The sequence below is a fragment of the Hyposmocoma kahamanoa genome, unplaced genomic scaffold (genome assembly GCF_003589595.1).
Source record: "Hyposmocoma kahamanoa isolate Upper Pololo Valley unplaced genomic scaffold, ASM358959v1 192, whole genome shotgun sequence".
NCBI classification, from domain to species: Eukaryota; Metazoa; Arthropoda; class Insecta; order Lepidoptera; family Cosmopterigidae; genus Hyposmocoma; species Hyposmocoma kahamanoa.
This window is the reverse complement of record NW_020653719.1, coordinates 2,621,050-2,640,841: the sequence shown is the minus strand read 5'-3', so window position 1 is coordinate 2,640,841 and position 19,792 is coordinate 2,621,050. Positions and strand designations below refer to the sequence as shown.

Sequence of the window (19,792 nt, the reverse complement as noted above, 5' to 3'; positions counted from 1 at the left end):
TAAGTGGTAGCCTATAGTTTGACCTATCTCCTCGTAAGCAGAGGCGGTGAGTTCGAATCCGGACTCGCACCTCGTGAGTTTCGCGGGAATGCGAAATTTAATTTGAAATTTATCATGATCTTTTCGGTGAAAGAAAACATTGGGATGAAACCTGCACGTCGTAAAAGGTTCACAACCCTCGGAAAACGTGTAAAATCCGGACGGACTATGGCCTAAACCCTCGCCTGAGGTGACCCGTGCCTAACAGTGGAACGCATAAATGTGTTGATGATGAAAATAACTGATTTTCTATATAAAGTACACAGGGTGTTTATGTGATCATAGGAGGATCATAGAATCATTTGGTCGAGCATTACTAATTTGACAGTAATTGTTTCGTACGGTAGTCGGACGGAGAAAGGGAGTAAACCCCCTGACTCAATTCAGAATATATTACATACATTTTGATGTACACGGGGCCTTAGGAGCACAACTTAAGAAATTTTTGCCATTTAGGACCCCGCCAAACTCCATACAAAGTGTTGTTGCTAAACACAGCAGTGCAAGACACGACGCGGTACAACTTCGACATTGACGACAACTGGTACAGAATGCTCAGCTTTTCTGCACTTTACGATTGCATCGGTAAGTAGTAGAGAGGCAATTATTTTTTAAATACTGATAAGTTACATTCAGTTAGGGCATTTTAAAGAACTATTTTTGTCACCTGTACTCCGTAAAATTCAGCTTGAATAATAAGTCTATAAAAAAGGCAAACTAAATTTTTACCGGCGTCCTACAAATTATATAATAATATTAATCTTTATTTCTCTCTTTACAAAGTTACCTTATAAATAAAAGTTGTTTATATTATGGACTTATCATTAATATACCTTTGTAAGAGGCTGGAGTCAGTACTAGGATTGAACCTGTGTAACGGATATTATTTATATATTAAACACGATAAAACAATACAAATTGTACATTGCCGTTCATTATCATACGATAATCGACATCAACAAATCATTAATAAGTCACTTTTGTAATTAACTCATACTAAAATATTATTAATGTTTATTTTCATGTCGGCACTTCACAAGGCTACTTGTATTCTTTTTTTTTTATTTATCAAGTGACGGGACGAACAAGTCGTGCTCCTGCTGGTAAGCTACACGCTTGTCCATAACAGTTGCAATGCCACTCAGAGCTTTAAATCCCAAAGATCTGAGGGGCACTGACACTGCGCCCGTCACCCTGAGACAAGTTGTCAAGTCCCATGTGCCTGTAATTTCAACAGCACCCTTAAACTTCAAAACCGGAAGACAGTAATGCTGATGTGGCAGTACTTCCTTGAACCAACTCTTTCACAAGGATCTCTGCTGCTACTTGTATTCGCTATTGGGTATTTATTATACTTGGAACAATATTTGACGTGCAGATAAACATGCAGACAATGTCAAATATGACGTTCTACACATGGAGCCAAGTAAGGAGTTAAAATAATGATTATGACCATAGTGTGGACGGTTCACTTGCGTATTTGCCTAATGACACCTTGGGTGTGTGTCGAGAAACCAACAAGCGCGTTTTTGTTATTTGCTGTATTTGTCGAATAGGCAAACAAGGCAAATACTTTGTCACACATGCTATCTACATATCGCTTCCTCCTACGTAAAATATCGTATGTCGAAATTACCAAGTTAACAGGGCAGCGTCTTTCTCCGTTTTATTCGGCAAAGCTCGTTACTCACTAGAGTGATAATCTAATAGATCATCTAACCGATATCTAGGATTTTATAATACTCTATGTGAGTAACGAGCTTTGATGAATAAAACTGAGAAATGCTAAAGTCACGTGTTATGCTTATTTCAGTGAATTCAGAACTTTAAAAGGTTCCCCTGTAAACTTGGCAATTTCGACATACGATACTTTACGTAGGAGAGGTCGATATGTGTGATTGTTTCCCATATATATGAAATACGCAAATACAAATAGCCATGTGAAGTACCGCCAAGTCAAGAAATAATTTGACGGTATTTTTAAATGTTTCCTAATTTTTGTAAATTACTCGTGTTGTTTTGAGTTACGGTGTGTCATTTTGGATTAAATTGTGTGTTTTTTAGTAAATTTTTATCCAATATTATATTCAAAATAACAATATTCTACAGTACTGCGTCATTATATAATGGCAGCTATTTGTTGTCTATAATTTATATTAATAATAATAATAATAATAATAATAGATAATGTGTCAGACAACCACACAAATTACCTTGTCTCAAACTCGAAAATTCCCTGTATTATGAGTACCAGAGCAACGGAATTAACCACCCGAAACACCCATACCAGAACCAATATAGGAACCTCGTTTCCGACTTTGGTGCTCCCGGGAATCGAACCCGAAACCTCCTGATACAGCGCTCACAATGCAAAAAATGCGTTGAGAATACTATTTAACCTTTTCGATTAAAGGTAACGCCCAATATATTCGAAGATAATAAAACCATTAATGGTAATGGTAATAAATAATAATTTCTAATGTCTTTAGGTACTGAGGAGAGCACGTTAGATCACACGATTTTATGCATCGCACAGAAGAACGTGATCGCTGTAACCAAAACCACTCTCAAGATCGATGATAAAGCTATCATTCAGGATTGGGAGAGGAGGCAAATACCACGGTGTGACAATTGTCGTATATGTAGTATAAGCATAGTATTACAGTCTTCCTTACAGTAGCCCAACTACTTTAAATTTCGGCGGTACCGCCCTCTTGTAGGTAATTATGCTGTCATACGCTGATATGTGTGATAATAATAATAATAATAACGCACACACTCAACATAGCCCCGCACTAGGGAAACTCTATGTCGCGGTTGCCATTGTCACACACATAGACAACCATAAATTACACCTAAACTCACGAGAGAAATAAATGTAGGCCATACAAATGTTTCTTCCGGCCCGACAATCGAACCTGGGAACTCTGCGTGTAGTCCAGGATGGTAACCGTTCAGCCACGGCAGTTTCAGTGATATGATGAATGAATGATATAATATTTTAAATTACAGAATAGAATAGACATATTTATTGCAACGCCACAACACATAGATACAAAAAAATTGACAACACTTAGACAAACAAAATAAACATAAAAAGACGTGATAAAGAAGTGATAAGAAATGATAATCCCACAGACTAGGCGTATTTATTTGATTTCTACGCGTGTATATTAGTAGCAACTGCACGGTTTTACACCACTTTTTTGTGTTTGTGTTTGTAAAACTGTGCTTTAATTGAGGCTATCAGCGCGAAAGCGGTGTAACCAACAATTTTTTTACAATATTACTTTGAATACTACTAAAGACCATAATTATTATATATTTAGATGCTATTTTCATATATAAAAAAAATATTAAATTCGTTTTATACGTGAAAATAGCATCCAAATATAAAATATTTGTGTATCATTTAAAGTAATATTGTAGAAACAAAATTAAACGTGGGCTGCACCAATTTTGCGCTAATAGCCACAATTATAATATCCGTCGTTGTTTAAACGGACTGGAGGGGCCAGGACTTAACTCGTGAAGGCACCTGCACTTCCAGCAATTGAGTTTAATATAATGTCCATGGTTTTCTTATGTCTCACTACCATGTATACAGTTTTTGGTTGTGAATATAAGTTTAAGCGGATTTTAAGATTATTGAATGAGCCTTTTATAAATTCATTTTGAGTATACACTTGTACACTCAAGTTTTTGAATTCGGACGACAGTTGAGAGTGAGAGGGAGGATAGTGTTGCCAAAATATCATGTTATATGCGTTTTGTGTGCAATGAGAATAATACTTAAAATAAATGTTATTATTCAAGAAATGTAACAAATAAATATAGATGCAACTGAAATGATACAACGCAGCCACGGCCTTTTTTGGGTTTAGCGGGTTTTGGCTCGCTCCGATTTGCCCAGACATTTGTATACCTTACTTCTAAAGTTAAAATATATTAGGTCGAGCAATTAGGATAGACAGGATCACAACGATGCAGCTTGCTACCAATGTATATCTTTCCATAAATACTGGTAGTTTCTCTGCCTGTGCAGAAACAACTTAGACAAATACCACCCGACCGAAGGCATCGAACAAAAGTTGTTATAATATATGCCATAGGCTTATCCATCTATTTTGTATTTTAGATTCAAAGACTCCCCGGTATCAGCACACTGTGCAAGCACAGTGCAAGAGCTGTCTCGATTGTCGCACGCGGTAAGGACCGGGGCGACGACCCTGGAATATGTCAGTTTGACGCAGTCGCTCGCCGTCTCCACGGGGGAGATACTGCAGTCACTGGACAACATGACTTTTCTTAAGGTGAGATAACTAGAAGAATAAAGAAGGATGGCGAAAGCTAACCCAAAATCATCGAAGTGCTGTTCATGGACTTTGCTAGTATAATTTTACGTATTAGTTTATGCCTAGTTATTAATATATTTTTGTATATTTTTAGAAGTCGGGAATATAGAAATTACAAAACAATGTATTTTAGAATAGATGCAAGAACACAACGCAATTGATTCTGTTCGACCATAGATTAGGTAAAATTCTTGTACGTACGTTTCATTTTAAGCATGATTGAATGTTTACCTACCTAAAATATTGATTATTTTCTAATACACACATTAAACGTTAAAGCTATAAAATACCTAATGAAATAGTCAATTAAACAATAATGACAAAGTAAAAAATAAAAACAATATGACGAAAATGTTTAGACAATATTTAAATGAGAGATACGAAAGTTAGCAAAGGAACGTTTTGACAAGAGAACAGTGTGACCATTTGTGGCAGATTTCTGCCATTTGGGCTGATTTAATTTTTATTCATTTTCATTACGACAGAACATGTTAACGTTGTATTAAATGTGGCAGAGTTTGGTAGATTTATTTTTATTTATTTATTTATTTATATTTATTTATTATCATCAAACGGAATAAAGAGAGGAGTTTGTTTCGTTTTCCGAGAAATTACACGAAGTAAGTAAAAAAAACTTATGTCTGAGACTCGTTCAGTTGTTATTTTCTTCATTTTTTTTTGTGAAGGGTAATATATAGTACAGATTTATTATATCAAAATAATGAGACGCCATAAGTTAATGGGCTTGTAGACAAGGGTTCTCGAACTTTCAATTTGTATTGCCGATCAATATTGTGTAGTGAATATACCTAATTCTTAACTAGGTAATGATAAACTTGGACACGCAATGTCAAATACCTTAGTTACCTTATTTAAAAGTACGGACAACAGCACATCAGACTACACATTTTTGTTTGAAAATCTCCTCCAGTGATACGTCAATGTGTAGCTTGATGTGCTGTTGACTGTACCTGTCCAAAATATAACATTTTAACATTGACCTACCAATAAATGGACGTCGGGTTTGCGCTAAGAAGTGTCCGCACCTGTAGTGCGTTAAAATCACATACAGAGCGTCAATCGCGCAAAACTCTTCGTTTGTTCGACTGACAGCGCGGTTGTCAATCACGCAGTACTAATAATAATAATACCTTGTAAAAATTACTGCAGTAAAGTGTAAAAACAGAATTTTGTATCATATTTTCACTAAACAAATATATTGTGTTAGAATAGTTCTCATTTAAAAGTGTTATTTTGTTCAGTTTTATAGTATTTAATTTATTTATAAATGACTCGTAAATATAAATGACAAAAGCACACAAAATAATCAAATAGTTAACTGTCCTTTTTCTACACAATGCATGCGCAAAAGATGGAAAGCGACCCATTACGTCAGTTTCAAGAAGCTTATATAAACTTGGTCATTTTCGATTGTTCGAACCACAAGCGATTGAACGTGCAGTTAACTGCATAAACGTGCAGTTAGGGCAATTTACAATCTGGGCCCCAAAGTATCTTTGAGAGATAAGTTTAAGGAAATTAACTTTCTGGGGAATCTGCCTTACGAATGAGCGGTAGAGTTTAACCATTGTGACGATTTCAAGTGTAATAATGCTTACCTATGAAATAAAGATTATTTTGAATTTGAAATTGAAATATTTAGAACAAAGAAACTATATAGAATCGCTTTGATTTTAATCTTATTTTTAAAATGATTTTTTTATTAAACGCTAGCAATAACTCACACAATATTGTTGTACTCATTTTACGGCTTGGGATTACCTATCAGAAATCAGAAAATACATTTGCCCGAAATAACATTAGCTCGAATTTTCATAATGTCAAATGGATTTTTTTAGGAAGATTACAAGACAAAAGCTAATTTTGGCTTTGTGAAAAAGATTAAAATTACTCGAAAGCGTAACGGTTTTATTATAAATCAGTTTTCGGAATGACGGATATTTTAGATTACGTTTAGTTGGATTATCGGTACATTTCTTATAGTACACGCTTATTTTTACATTTGTAGTAATATTTGTATGTATGCATCTGCCCAACTCTTTATTATAATCCTTAAGTAAATTTGTACAAAATTCGACATAATAATATATATAAAAATTAACTAATATTTACGAGAAAGGATACTCCGTTACTCTTGTGTTCAAGTAATTTTCAGTCGAAGCTAAATATGGTTTCTAGTAGAAGCTGAATATGGCGTTTTTGAGCCCTTAAATTGTTGCAAGCACAATTAGCAGTACTGCAATGACGCTACAATTAAAATTAAATGTTTTAGTTTTTTACATTTCGTTACATGTCACTACGTTTGTATAGGTTAACTTCGGACATTTTTTTCGTGGTTTTTGTATTAGACCCGATGTCCATTTATTGGTAGGTCAATGCATTTTAAGTACTTTTAATATATTTTTTAAATAAATCTGTAATTTTATTCTATTTTAGTTAGTGAATTAATGAAAAATATAATATATCGATATAAATGCCTAATGAACATGTGTAATTATTAGGATTTTATTAATAGAATTATAGATAACAGATTCGCGTTAGAATTTTCGCTATGTTGCCGCTCTGACCACGTAACGTAATAATAGTACGAGAAAGTAATGGGTAACCCTGCCACTTCACGCACACATTTTCGCGTGTGCAGACAGCGCCTTGCTGTATGTAGTAGTAGTAGGTAAATAATTTTCGAACGTTGTGTGGAGTGTCCGGGGTGTAACCCGACTACGCCACCTTGTACCGCGGTTAGCAGTCCTCGTCAATTATTGGTCCATGTCTATGTGAAGGAGGGCAATGTGATATATTTTTCAAATGCCTCATTTTTTCATCAGTTGTATTCAATCGCACAATCATTATTGTTTCAGAGTGAACTAGAAACCCAAAAAAAAAGCACCGACATAGCTAACTTCAAATCGGAATTCGCAATCGTCTACGAACGGAAGCAAGCTGAGCGTAAACGCGACAAATATAAACGTCTGCTCTCATACGAAAATTTAGCTCTCTACCCAGACTACCAAAGAAGGCTTATGGTCCTTCGAGAATTAAACTACATCGATGAACATGACAGCGTGATCTTAAAAGGAAGAGTTGCATGTGGAATGGGGACTAATGAGCTAATAATATCTGAATTAGTATTCAGGAATGTGTTCACGGATAAGAATCCAGCAGAAATTGCAGCGTTGCTCAGTTGTTTCGTGTTCCAAGCGAGAACGCAGGTGGAACAGCAGTTGACTGAGAAGTTGGCCGAGGGTGTGAAAGCTATTGAACAGATTGATGCTGAGCTGTCGAACATTGAATCGAAATATTTGGTAAGAAAACGTAGCACGGACGTCAATTGTAGCCATGGAGTATATAAAATCTGAAATAGAGACGAAAAGTCACTTAATATGTTCTGCAAAATCATTACTCTCACAACTGCGCTCCGATTGGCCAGCCCGAATTCGAAACAATTGACGTGTGTTGTCAATTGTTTCACTTTAAATCGAGCAGTAATTTTTTATATAATATTACCCCACAGACCTACCGCTTAACTGAATCGGTTCCTGAGGTAGTTTTTGAGACAGTTTACGTCACAATTATGTCGCGCTGCACACAGGATAATTTCAACAAGTTTTTATGACGATATTCAATAGCAAATTGATTGAAAAAAGGATTACCTTATTGAGTATATATAACACTTAGGCTTACGCGCATGCTCGAAAATGCTCGCGTATTTCGCGGAAGATTTTGGTTCGTGTCTAGTTTATACGTTACACAATTGACCATAAAGTTCATTATGCTATGTACAACATCGTTACAAAAATAGTGAAAGAATGCGTCGTGATGAAGCATGATTATCTATGTAAAACATACAACGGCATCTCATTTTACAACAAACGTGGAATAATTTTAGTAGCAGTAGAGCTCCTTGTGAAAGAGTTCGTCCATGGAAGTGCTGCCACCTTACCTATTTCTGCCGCCAAGCAGTAATGTCAGCATTACTGCATTCCGGTTTTGAAGGGTAGGGGTGGTGGTGAAATTACAGACACATGGGACTTGTCAACTTATATCTCAGGATGACGGGCGCAGTGGCAGTGCCCTGCAGATCTTTCTCAATTATATTCAAAGCTCTGAGTTGCACTGCAACTGTTATGGACAGGCGTGTAGCGTACCATCCGGCACACGACTTGTTCGTCCCGTCATTTGAAATTATAAAAAAAAAATAATAAAAAAAAATTAAATTAATAAAATTATAGTTATTTGACTAGCTAATATAATCTTGTAGCTATTGGTTTCCAAGACAAATTAAATGTAATGTGGTATATGACCGTTCTAGGTAGGCCAATTCGAAGGGCAACAAGAAAGGCTGAACTTCGGTTTGGTGCGTGTCGTGTACGAATGGGCGCTGGAGAAACCCTTCGCTGAAATCATGGACCTCACCGATGTGCAGGAGGGTATCATAGTGCGGTGCATACAACAGTTGCATGAAGTAAGTATAACTTGAGACATGAGCTTCCTCTAAGCAGAGTATGTAGGATCCTCTACACTGACCTAATGCTAATTGAGGTCTTACTCCGAGAACCTTAGTTTCTTTATATGATTTTAATATGTCCAGAGGTACATACTTGTGCTGGCTACAAAGCTCCGGTTCTACCAGTTAATAAAAATGAAAGTAAATATATTTTTCACTTCTCATGCCCGAAAAGTACGTCAATATAGCCTTAGGTAGCGGGAGTAAAGTGCATCCTTTAATCCCTATGGAATAAAAAGTGCCTAATTTTTTACTTTACTTTGTGTGAACAAACTCAAACAGCCGTCGTAATACGTTCCGTTTTAGATCCGTACCTTTTCCGCATAGACGGTGGCGCCATATGTTTTCCCGCGTTAGTGCGTTTGTTGTATCTGTGTCTGGTTGGAAAAAAATACTTTTCACTGTATTTTTTTCAGAATTTTGCTTCGTAATTTTGATGTAAAGCGAAAACGATTAATTTTTTTTTCTCGAAATACTTCCATAGATTTCTCATAGATGGCGCTACGTCTAAAAAGGCGTTGAAAACCAAGTACAAAGTTCCGACAAACAAGCACATAGATTATATGATAGATTATATATATAAATTCGTGAGGTCCGCTGGTTCGTTCCGTGACTTAATTGGCATAGCGTCTGGTGTCACGGTTTGCTAGTAGACGTCGGTTCGAATCCGGCCGGATCGAAGGAATTTTTTCTAAGTGTTAAATCTTTGTGTTAACAATTATAACAAAATTAGTGGAGTAATTTCACAAAAAATAATTAAATATCATGGTGGTGAAACATCCTAACATTCAATAAAACATTTAATCGAAGTGAAAAGGTTTCACTTCGAGACTAAAAACCAGTATAAAACCTCGGAGTAAGTAATAGACACCCTCGCTAAAACTCGGGTGTATATTGGCTTGTTTTAGTCCCTCGATAAATAATATACTTTTAGGATGGCAATAGTGAGGGCATAATATAATAAATATGACCAACCGTTCTGAGCTTATTTTTCGACCGAGCATCGAACAAGGAGAACTCCTGAGTATGCCTCGTAGAGAGGCGAAGCAAGTGTCTGGTAAACAACTGTAGGTGCGCTTTTGTTACTTATTTTATTAGTTTTATGCGGAGAGAGGGAGGGTGGGAAAATTACGTGCATAAAAAAATATTCAACACAAGCGCAGCTGTTTTGCACGATTTAACCTTTAGTGGGTCCACCGAGTAGCAAATTAATTTGCTTCCATTTTTATTAACTTGGATTTCCGTAAAGTAACACCTGATTATTAAATTACTACCATTTCAGAAGAACAGTTACACAGTCTGCAGCAATGCAGTCGCGATGCTGTCGCTAATAGTCTACTTTTAGACACAAGCGCGACTTAAGCAGCGATACAATCACGTGGCAAACACGATGCAATCGCGATTTAAAGATGCACTTTTAAAAAAATTTAACATAAATGAAGGCATTGATGCAAACGCGCGTTTGCATCGATGCAACCGCCTCTAAATCGCAAGTGTCGCGATGCAATCGCGCGTTTGTATCGTTCTTAAAAGTCGCCATGTGTAAGCGTTCTTAATCCGTCATAAATTTCTTGAAAAAGAAAATTAAATTGTATTTTTCCCCACAGCTGCTAATCGACGTAAAAGACGCAGCCGTAGCGATCGGAGACCCAAAGCTGCAAGCTAAAATGATGGAAGCCTCTACGGCCATTAAACGAGACATCGTATTCGCTGCCAGCCTTTACACCACGCAAAGAGAGACCGTCATTCTTTGATGGTCGCTCTATAAAATAAAAAGATGTATTTTTATTATAACTTATAACAGAGTTTTGCCATGCTGTGGAATTTTAGAGAACCAGTTTATTCTACTAGCATCACAATCAGTCAATATTGTTAAGTGGCGCCATCGAGTAATCGAGTATATAACCAGAAATAGAGACGAAATGTCATTTATTTTGTTAGAAAACTATTCTGCCAAATGACAACTGGTGACGACAGCGCTCCGATTGGCCACCCTGAATTCGAAATATACATTAGAGTTGGGCAAAGCAAACATCATATTATCGGAATCGATAGTCAAAATAATATATCATCGCCTTACTTTCTCAAACTCGTACCTTATAAAGAGTGATTATTCAGGAGATGCCAAAACATACTATTTATTTTAAATTTCTTATCAATGGTGTTAATTTGGATGCATTACTTTAAGAATAGGTAACAGCCAGTGTGTGAATATGAAGGTGAGGTGAAATCAGCCTGCAAATTTGCATGTACAATTCACTTTTTTCGTTTCAGTTACTTTGTGCTTTAAGATGCGAGTTTGAGGAAGTAAGCCGTCGATATATGGCATTATAAATAACCATTGCCTGCTTTTTACAAGACTAACCAAACAAAGGAGCGTAATGTTTTCATGGTGAATATATTTAAGGAAATATCGTTTATTGATTCCTCTGTAACTTCAGAATGTTTTAACCGATTTCGAATTGTGTAATATTGTTAGAATCCATAGTCATTCCGAGTGAGCATGACATTGGGTATCAAAAAATGTCAAAACACACAATTTTGTACTGACAGCAAACAAAAAAAATGTAAATAAAAATAAAATAAATTTTTATTTTACTTTGTAAAAGCCCAGGGTATAGCCGTATTTCTTAATTTATTTGTTTTTTTTAATTCGATTTTATTATGCAATGAAGTAGAAATAAAAATAACTGAAGTGGGTTTGAGCCAGGTGAGGGATAAGGGAAAAGCTGCCATGTTTAGTTAAACAATCGTTTAAAGGTCAAACGGTATTTAATATGCAAAAACTAGATACCTAAAAATACAGGTACCTATTTAATTAATTTAGGCATCGCAACTACACTATTAGACTTTTAATATTTAATTAAATAGCTTTATGAAGATTGCATAATACACAAATGTACTCTCAAACAAAAACAATTTTCCTGAGCACACTCAACATAAAAATTAACGAGTCTCTATAAACTACTAAAACTTTACTGTAGGTTGGACATTGATAATTTCGCCAAGGTTTCGTATAATGGAGTGAGTCTTGCATATGCTGATAATACAAAGAACCTGGGTCTGATAATCGATCATACACTGTCTTGGAGACCGCAGGTAAATAAGGTTAGTCGACGCGTGCATTTTTCCTACCATTCTCTCAAGCGGCTTCAATTCTTCTTGCCATTCAATACCAAGGTTATGCTTGCTCAGTCTTTACTACTTCCTCTTCTCGACTATGCCGATGTTTGTTATTTGGATGCTACTGAGGAGCTGCTTAACAAACTGGAGCGCCTACAAAATCTGGCAATCCGTTTCATATTCGGTTTACGGAAATATGACCGTGTCTCTGAATTTCGGACTAAGTTGAAATGGCTACCAATCCGACTTCGCCGAGATATGCACGTTCTTTGTCTCCTTTACAAAATTCTACATTACCCCCAGCTTCCTTATTATCTGTGTTCCCGTTTTTCTTCCACAGTTCCCGCCCAAAACGTACCTGTGACACTAGATCACTAATAATCCCCAATCCAACTCGAAATTCTTCCACAACTCTTTCACGGTAAGTGCAACTCGTATGTGGAATAAACTGCCTGCTGGCATTCGTGACAGTCCATCGGTGGCATCTTTCAAATATAAATTAAAAGAGCACTACCTGTCGAACGCGTTGGATAGCTAATAGGTAACATATATTATACAGTAGTAATTTGTTTAGATTATAATATATATTCTGCTTATGTTTGTATTTATATATATAAAGTTCGTGTAGGCGTGTATGTCTGTCATATGTATATATTATCATCCTTTATATGTATATATAGATTACTTATATATATATATATATATATATATACACAGGTTGTCCCAAAACTCAACGTCAAGCGGTCACTGGGCGAGAGGCCAGGTTATATCAGTTCTGGTAAAAATTAAAAAAAAGTCTATGTCACTTAGTTGTGATTATAGGCATTTTTTTGAAAATGTTGAAAATCGATACCCTAGACCAAAAGGAGCTCGTTTCAAAAAAAACTCATGCCATGATAAATAATACTTTTGTGTGCTCAAAGATTGGCTTTAACATCGCGGAAGTGAGATGGTCATATGTGATAGAGTGAGATAGATAGTGACGCTGTGCGACATGAATTAGGGTGAGCGAGACGGATAGTGACGCCGATGCTCTATTATTGATCATTGGTTATTATCATTTAGTACGCTACGTTCCTTCGTTTACTGTGCATCTTCTCGTAATCGTGTAACTTTTGTACTGACGACTTTGGCTTGTGTTACCCTGGACTTGATATTGCATCTATGTTGTATATCTGGCTTATTCCCTGGACTCGATTTGTGTTGTGTAAACTGTATTAGTTAGTACTTAGCAAAACTAACACGTTTCGCGACATGCCGTATCTGTACACAGCGGAAGAATATGCGGACATGCATTTTATTTACGGTGAATGCCATTGTAATGCCTCTGCCGCAGCCAGATTGTATCGCGAGAGGTACCCAAACTTAGAGCGTCGCCCAGGTCACCGCGTGTTTGTCAATATACACCTGGCATACTCGGAAGGACGATTGCCTAGTGCTCGTACGAGCGGTGGAAGACCTCAATGAGACCACAACGACGTAATTTTAGAAGAAATTCTAAATGATCCCAGCACTTCAGTACGTGCGATTGAAAGAGCCACTGGAATACCGAAAAGTATTGCTCATCGAATTTTAAAGCAACTCGAATATCACCCGTATCATGTGCAATGTGTACAAAGTTTATTACCTCGTGACTACTCTCTCAGAATGGATTTTTGTAGAACAATGTTGGCGAGAAATCGTGAAGATCCGCAATTTATAAACAAAATTTTATGGACTGACGAAACAACATTTAAAAAAGATGGTTATTTAAACTTGCACAATGTACATGGCTGGCACACGGAAAACCCGCATTTAATGCGTGAAGACCGGTCCCAATACCAATTCAAAGTCAACATGTGGACCGGAATTTTAAATGGACAAATAATTGGACCGTTTGAGTTGCCTGAAACATTAAATGGCGACAACTACTTAGATTTTCTTCAAAACGATTTGCAAACGTTACTAGAAGATGTACCACTCAACATCTATAGAGAAATGTGGTTTCAACAAGACGGTTGCCCAGCGCATTATGCTCGTTCTGTACGTGATTATTTAAACACGGAATATTCCGGAAGGTGGATTGGGCGCCTTGGTTCAATTTTGTGGCCTCCTCGATCTCCGGACCTAAACCCCCTTGATTTTTTTTACTGGGGCTGCATAAAGGAAAAAGTATATGCAAAACCTATAGAAAATCTAGCCCAATTACGCCACAAAATTGTTGAAGCAGCAGAAGAAATTAGTTTGATAAGATTCGCACGATTGATAAAAAGATCTTTTGTGAGGCGATGCAGAGCCTGTATTCGTGCCGAAGACAAACAATTTGAGCATTTACTTTAACATTAAAGTATTAGAATAGTTCCTTTCGTTTTATTTTGATTAAAATTTATTATAATACAACAATCGACTAATTATTAAGTTGATACACTCACATGTGTTAGGGTAGATTATTTTGTTTAATGCGTTGTCACTCATCAGTCATCTCACTCTATCACATATGACCATCTCACTTCCACGATGTTAAAGCCAATCTTTGAGCACACAAAAGTATTATTTATCATGGCATGAGTTTTTTTTTGAAACGAGCTCCTTTTGCAAAAAATAAGTTATAATATTTTTTATGTAATGAAGAGTGGCAAGTATTGTACTATTTTGAAATCTTGATTATATGGGCCATCTTTTAAAATAACTTGCCCAGGGTAGTGTAGTACATTTTTTTTTAAATATGAAGTGTCAAAGCTAGCTGACATTTTTTTTTTAAGCTACGACTCAATGAAACTTATTTTTTTTTACTAAATTCATAACGTGTATTGTTTGATTTGTGACTGCAATAAATAGCATGGTTATTTATGATGACGTTAAAAAAAATCACTCCAAAATTTGAAAATTTGTGATGACAGTACCTAAACATGTGGTCTAGGGTATCGATTTTCAACATTTTCAAAAAAATGCCTATTATCACTTAACTAAGTGACATGGATTTTTTTTTAATTTTTACCAGAACTGATATAACCTGGCCTCTCGCCCAGTGACCGCTTGACGTTGAGTTTTGGGACACCCTGTATATATACATATATATATATATATATATATATATATATATATATATATATATATACACAGTGTGTTAGGGCACGCACTGTACAAACTTTAAGGGGGTGTTTAGTATTCAATATTATGTGAAAAACACTAATACATGTGGGGTCAAAACTCGACTCCCTAGGAATGGCAGCCATTTTGATTTGTTATACTTAGTTTACTAGACGTTGTTCTAAAATTATCATATTATGAGAAGTAAAAGCAGTACGAACATAAAAAATATTTTTTCCGAAAGTTAAGATTAGCGGCAATTGAATAAAATATCTGTCATGTACATAAAAAAGTAGGGGATTGCCTAATAAAAATAATGAATGTAAATTTTTACCAAAAAAACTGCCAAAAAAACTAAGTTTTTGTAATTTAATCCTAAAATAACCAAATTAAGGTACTGTTTTTGTGTATGAATTTTAAAGTATTTCAGCTGTTCTTAAAAACAAGACCAAAATCATAATCGTATGTCTACAATTCTAAAAGTTTTCACTACTCGAACTTAGTATCTTAACAACACAAAAGATCGCTCTCGGTTACAACAATGGCGATGAGTTCAACCATTTATTACCTGGCTCACTCTGCCCAGCTTGCAAATGTAAAAGGGACAAAAGATAAGCCCCTAAGCACAATTCTGATTGAAAAAAAGTTCTAAGGGTACTTAACGGTTCTTTCCATTCAACAATTAACAGTCAGTTGTTACTCTCTAATCAGACAACACATCTTGACCAAAAGTGCTTTCGGAGTGAAATTTATTGTTGATTCGTCATGAATCAGCAGTATTCAAGTGCGCATATTGCAGATATTCATTTCATCTATGGATTTTGCAATGGTAAGGCACGGGCAGCAGTTCGTGAATACCGAAGGAGATTCCCAAATCGGCCTACACCTAATCACCAGACATTTCGTGATATTCATAGGCTATTGGCAGAAAATGGTATTCGTCAACCAGTAGGTGAACGTGCACGTGAAATACCAGTTTTATGATGGCCCAGGATTTTTGGAATTTTTAAGGACAGAATTAGTGGAATTACTCTCAGAATTGCCAATCGCACGTCTCCGAGGAATGTGGTTGCAGCTGGATGGAGCCCCGGCTCATTTCGCCACAGCTGTGAGACAGCACTTGAATGAAAATTATCCACAGTGGATTGGAAGAGGCGGCACTGTTGCGTGGCCTCCGCGTAGTCCGGATTTAACTCCATTAGATTTTTTTTTAGGGGTTGGATGAAACAAAAAGTTTATTTTAACCCAGTGAATTCGAGAGAGGAGCTATCGGCGCGCATTCGTGAAGCTGCTGAAGAAATTCGTGCAAATCCCGAAATTTTATATCGGGCCACGCAGCAGGGTGGGAATTCGGACAACAGCTTGCCTTCTAAATAGGGGGGGGACATTTTGAACACCTTTTATAATTTATGTGTTTCTTTTTTTTTGTAAAATAAATAATCTAATATTTTTTACTGTTTTTTATTTCAAATTAACTTACTACATCTCAACACAAAACAATTTACTAGAAAGACTGTAAAATTTACTCATTTCGCTCGCGGAGACGTTATGTTGCAGAAGCTGTAACTTTTAGAATTGTGGACATGGATTATGATTTTTGTCGTGTTTTTAAGAACAGCTGAAATACTTTAAAATTCATACATAAAAACAGTACCTTAATTTGGTTATTTTAGGATTAAATTACAAAAACTTAGTTTTTTTGGCAGTTTTTTTGGTAAAAATTTACATTCATTATTTTTATTATGCAATCCCTCACTTTTTTATGTACATGACAGATATTTTATTCAATTGCCGCTAATCTTAGCTTTCCGAAAAAATATTTTTTATGTTCGTACTGCTTTTACTTCTCATAATATGATAATTTTAGAACAAACGTTTAGCAAACTAAGTATAAAAAATCAAAATGGCTGCCATTCCTGGGGAGTTGAGTTTTGACCCCACATATATTAGTGTTTTTCACATAATATTGAATACTAAACACCCCCTTAAAGTTTGTACAGTGCGTGCCCTAACACGCTGTATATCTTTTAATAAATTTTTTTTACTCACATTTAAATTTTAATTTTATTGTACACTAATTAGTCCCGCAGACTTCATTTTTCACCTAGGCTAGGGTTGGTTGGGAGAGATCTCTTCTAGAGATAAGCTCACCTTTGTATATGTCCTTTATAACTTGTGTTTCATGTATCTTTTCTTTGTGCTATAAAGAGTTATAAACTCTGTCATCTGCGAAATCATACCTACAATTCTACAATCTATTACGTAATTGTAAGTGTTCCTTGTGCATAATCTGATTTACTTATAAAATCGATACATTATATGTGGGGCGCACTGTAAGTATCCAGAGAGTTTAAGAAAAAATATTATAAATGGTCAGAAATGAATTTATTGTTTCTCAAAATATTCTCCGTTAGCGTTAATGCACTTTTTCATGCAAATGAACCAATTTTGGAAACATTTATGCCACTTCTCCGTGACAACTCTGAAACATATTTTTCATACTCTGCGGCAGCCTCTTCATGTGATGAAAATCGTTGACCGCATAACTGGTTCTTAATTTTTGGAAATAAATGAAAGTCACAAGTCGGGACTGTACGCGGGATCTAGTATCTCGCGTTTTATGTCGCTGTCACGCAAGTCGTATCTTGTCGTGCTAGCCCTACTTGTAATTTACCTATTAAATTGCCTATTAGTTATATTGCAAGTGTTAACTCTGATTATTTTTGTATTTGAAAAAAACGTTACTAGTTTTATTACCCGTTGCTTAATCTAATTTATTTGTTGTTAAAAGAACTTAGTTTAAGTGAATTTCAACCGGTTACACAAGGAACATATTAAACAACCCGCCCAACAACATCATTGTACCCACAAACATATATCTAGATAGACGCCGCAAGTACAGCAATTTGTATGAAAACCAAGCGTGCCACATTTTTTATACCCACTATGACGTCACAAGCACTATTTAGTGATGGAAACCTCCTTCCACTCGCTCTAAATCGACTCATTGAACGGAATACGCGTATTCCGTTCAATTGATTCCAAATAGAATGATTTTTGTTCAAATATTTGTTGATTACAAGTAGTCGTAAAATTAATATAGTAGAAGAATACTAGAATAAGATAGTTAAGTCCTTTATTTTACTTGTTTTAAAAAAAAATTACAAATTCACTTGCCCGTGGAAGGAAACGTTCCTGTTTACCCGTTTACCCACATTTATAGTGCTTTTGCAGTGTATAATGGCACAATTACGCATTTTTTGCGTTTTCGGCTGGTGTTGTCTACGATAACGGTCGAGCGTGTTCTGAAGTGTAGCAGCGGCAAGTAAGTGAATTTCACTTACTTTGGGCACGCGAAGTACGTACACTTGCGGATTCTACCTAGATATATGTCTGTGATTGTACCTAAATTCAGCCCCTTAAATGCAGAATGTACCCCAAACTATTGAAGTAAAACGAAACATATGACACGTACGCGGTGCGGTCTTGTATTAGTAGTTTGTGGTGCTTACTAATTATTTGATGGCGATGAACAGTGTGACGATTGGCGATGCCTACGCGGGAAAACCAAACTTCATGGTTATTAAATCTTGAAGATGTAACATGGAATTGTAATTAACGTGCCTTAGCATTAAAGTGTGCTGTAATGTGATCTCTCATTGTTATTGTATTTAAGAATTATAGCTAATGATTTCAATTTTTTTAATTTTTTTTTGTGCACTCTCTTTAAACTTATCAAAAATTGCTTGCTTACTTTTGCATAGTAGAATTATTATAAAACAAAAGACATGGATTTCTGCGGATTTTAAAATCGCGATTATACTTGGTGAATGTTAGTGATATTCGTCGTGAATAGCGTCCGATATTTTCTTTTATGTTGGCTGTATTGGCTGATACTAATTCATATACAGAAGTATTTGTAAAATACTAACAATCTCGCATTACTATGTATTACTAACATCATAAACGACAACTTTTGTTCCACGACTTTTAATAATTCATCACATTTTAATTGATAAGTCTGTGCAGCTGCAGTAACAAAAGAATGCGCTAGCGTAAATGCCATACCGATGTAAAACGCAGGAGCGCAGGTGGGATTTCGTCTGTCGGGGCGCTTGCACGTTGGAACTTATTACCCTAATACAGATCTAAAAAGTACCAGATAGTACAACAAATGTTCAAAAGTTTATTTTTAGTAAATTTATTGTTTAGTGAAAAGTCATGGAACAAGTTTTGTTTATAATGTTAGTAATATAGTCCCGGGACTTTTTTAGTATTTTACAGATAAACCTGTATACTTTTATTCATATATTTTCGTTTAATTTTGACACGAAGCACTACCTAACTTTCGACAAATTTGAAATGCATGGCAAGTTGGCGACATTCGCGTAGCGCGTAGCGAACACGATGATGTTCAACTTGCAATTAATAGTACGCGTGGTTTGGCTAACATTTTCACCTTGTACTGTAACATGTACTGTATTCGAGGCAGAAAGTTTTTTATCTCAAATGTCGGCACGATCACAACCACGGTTCACGAACTATGTTGGTCACAGATTCCTGCATATAATTTACTTACATAAAAATGTGATATAAAAAAAACTAACGCATTCTAAATTTCATTGTATATGTTGGCCATGTTAACGTGTTTAATGTACTCTTTGATGTTAAATAAATAGCA

The 19,792-nt window shown here is 35.8% G+C and overlaps 1 protein-coding gene across 1 annotated transcript in view; it reads left to right on the top strand.

Moving 5' to 3' along the window:
- LOC113226531 (helicase SKI2W) overlaps positions 1 to 11,053 on the top strand; it is a 28,025-nt gene extending 16,972 nt beyond the window's left edge. Inside the window, exons 16-21 of the mRNA XM_026459182.1 lie at positions 496 to 624; positions 2,529 to 2,661; positions 4,178 to 4,352; positions 7,274 to 7,717; positions 8,725 to 8,877; positions 10,527 to 11,053. Of these exons, the coding sequence (XP_026314967.1) occupies positions 496 to 624; positions 2,529 to 2,661; positions 4,178 to 4,352; positions 7,274 to 7,717; positions 8,725 to 8,877; positions 10,527 to 10,673 (1,181 nt within the window). The 3' untranslated portion in view covers positions 10,674 to 11,053. The remainder of the gene's footprint in view (positions 1 to 495; positions 625 to 2,528; positions 2,662 to 4,177; positions 4,353 to 7,273; positions 7,718 to 8,724; positions 8,878 to 10,526) is intronic.
- The last annotated feature ends 8,739 nt before the right edge of the window (positions 11,054 to 19,792 follow it).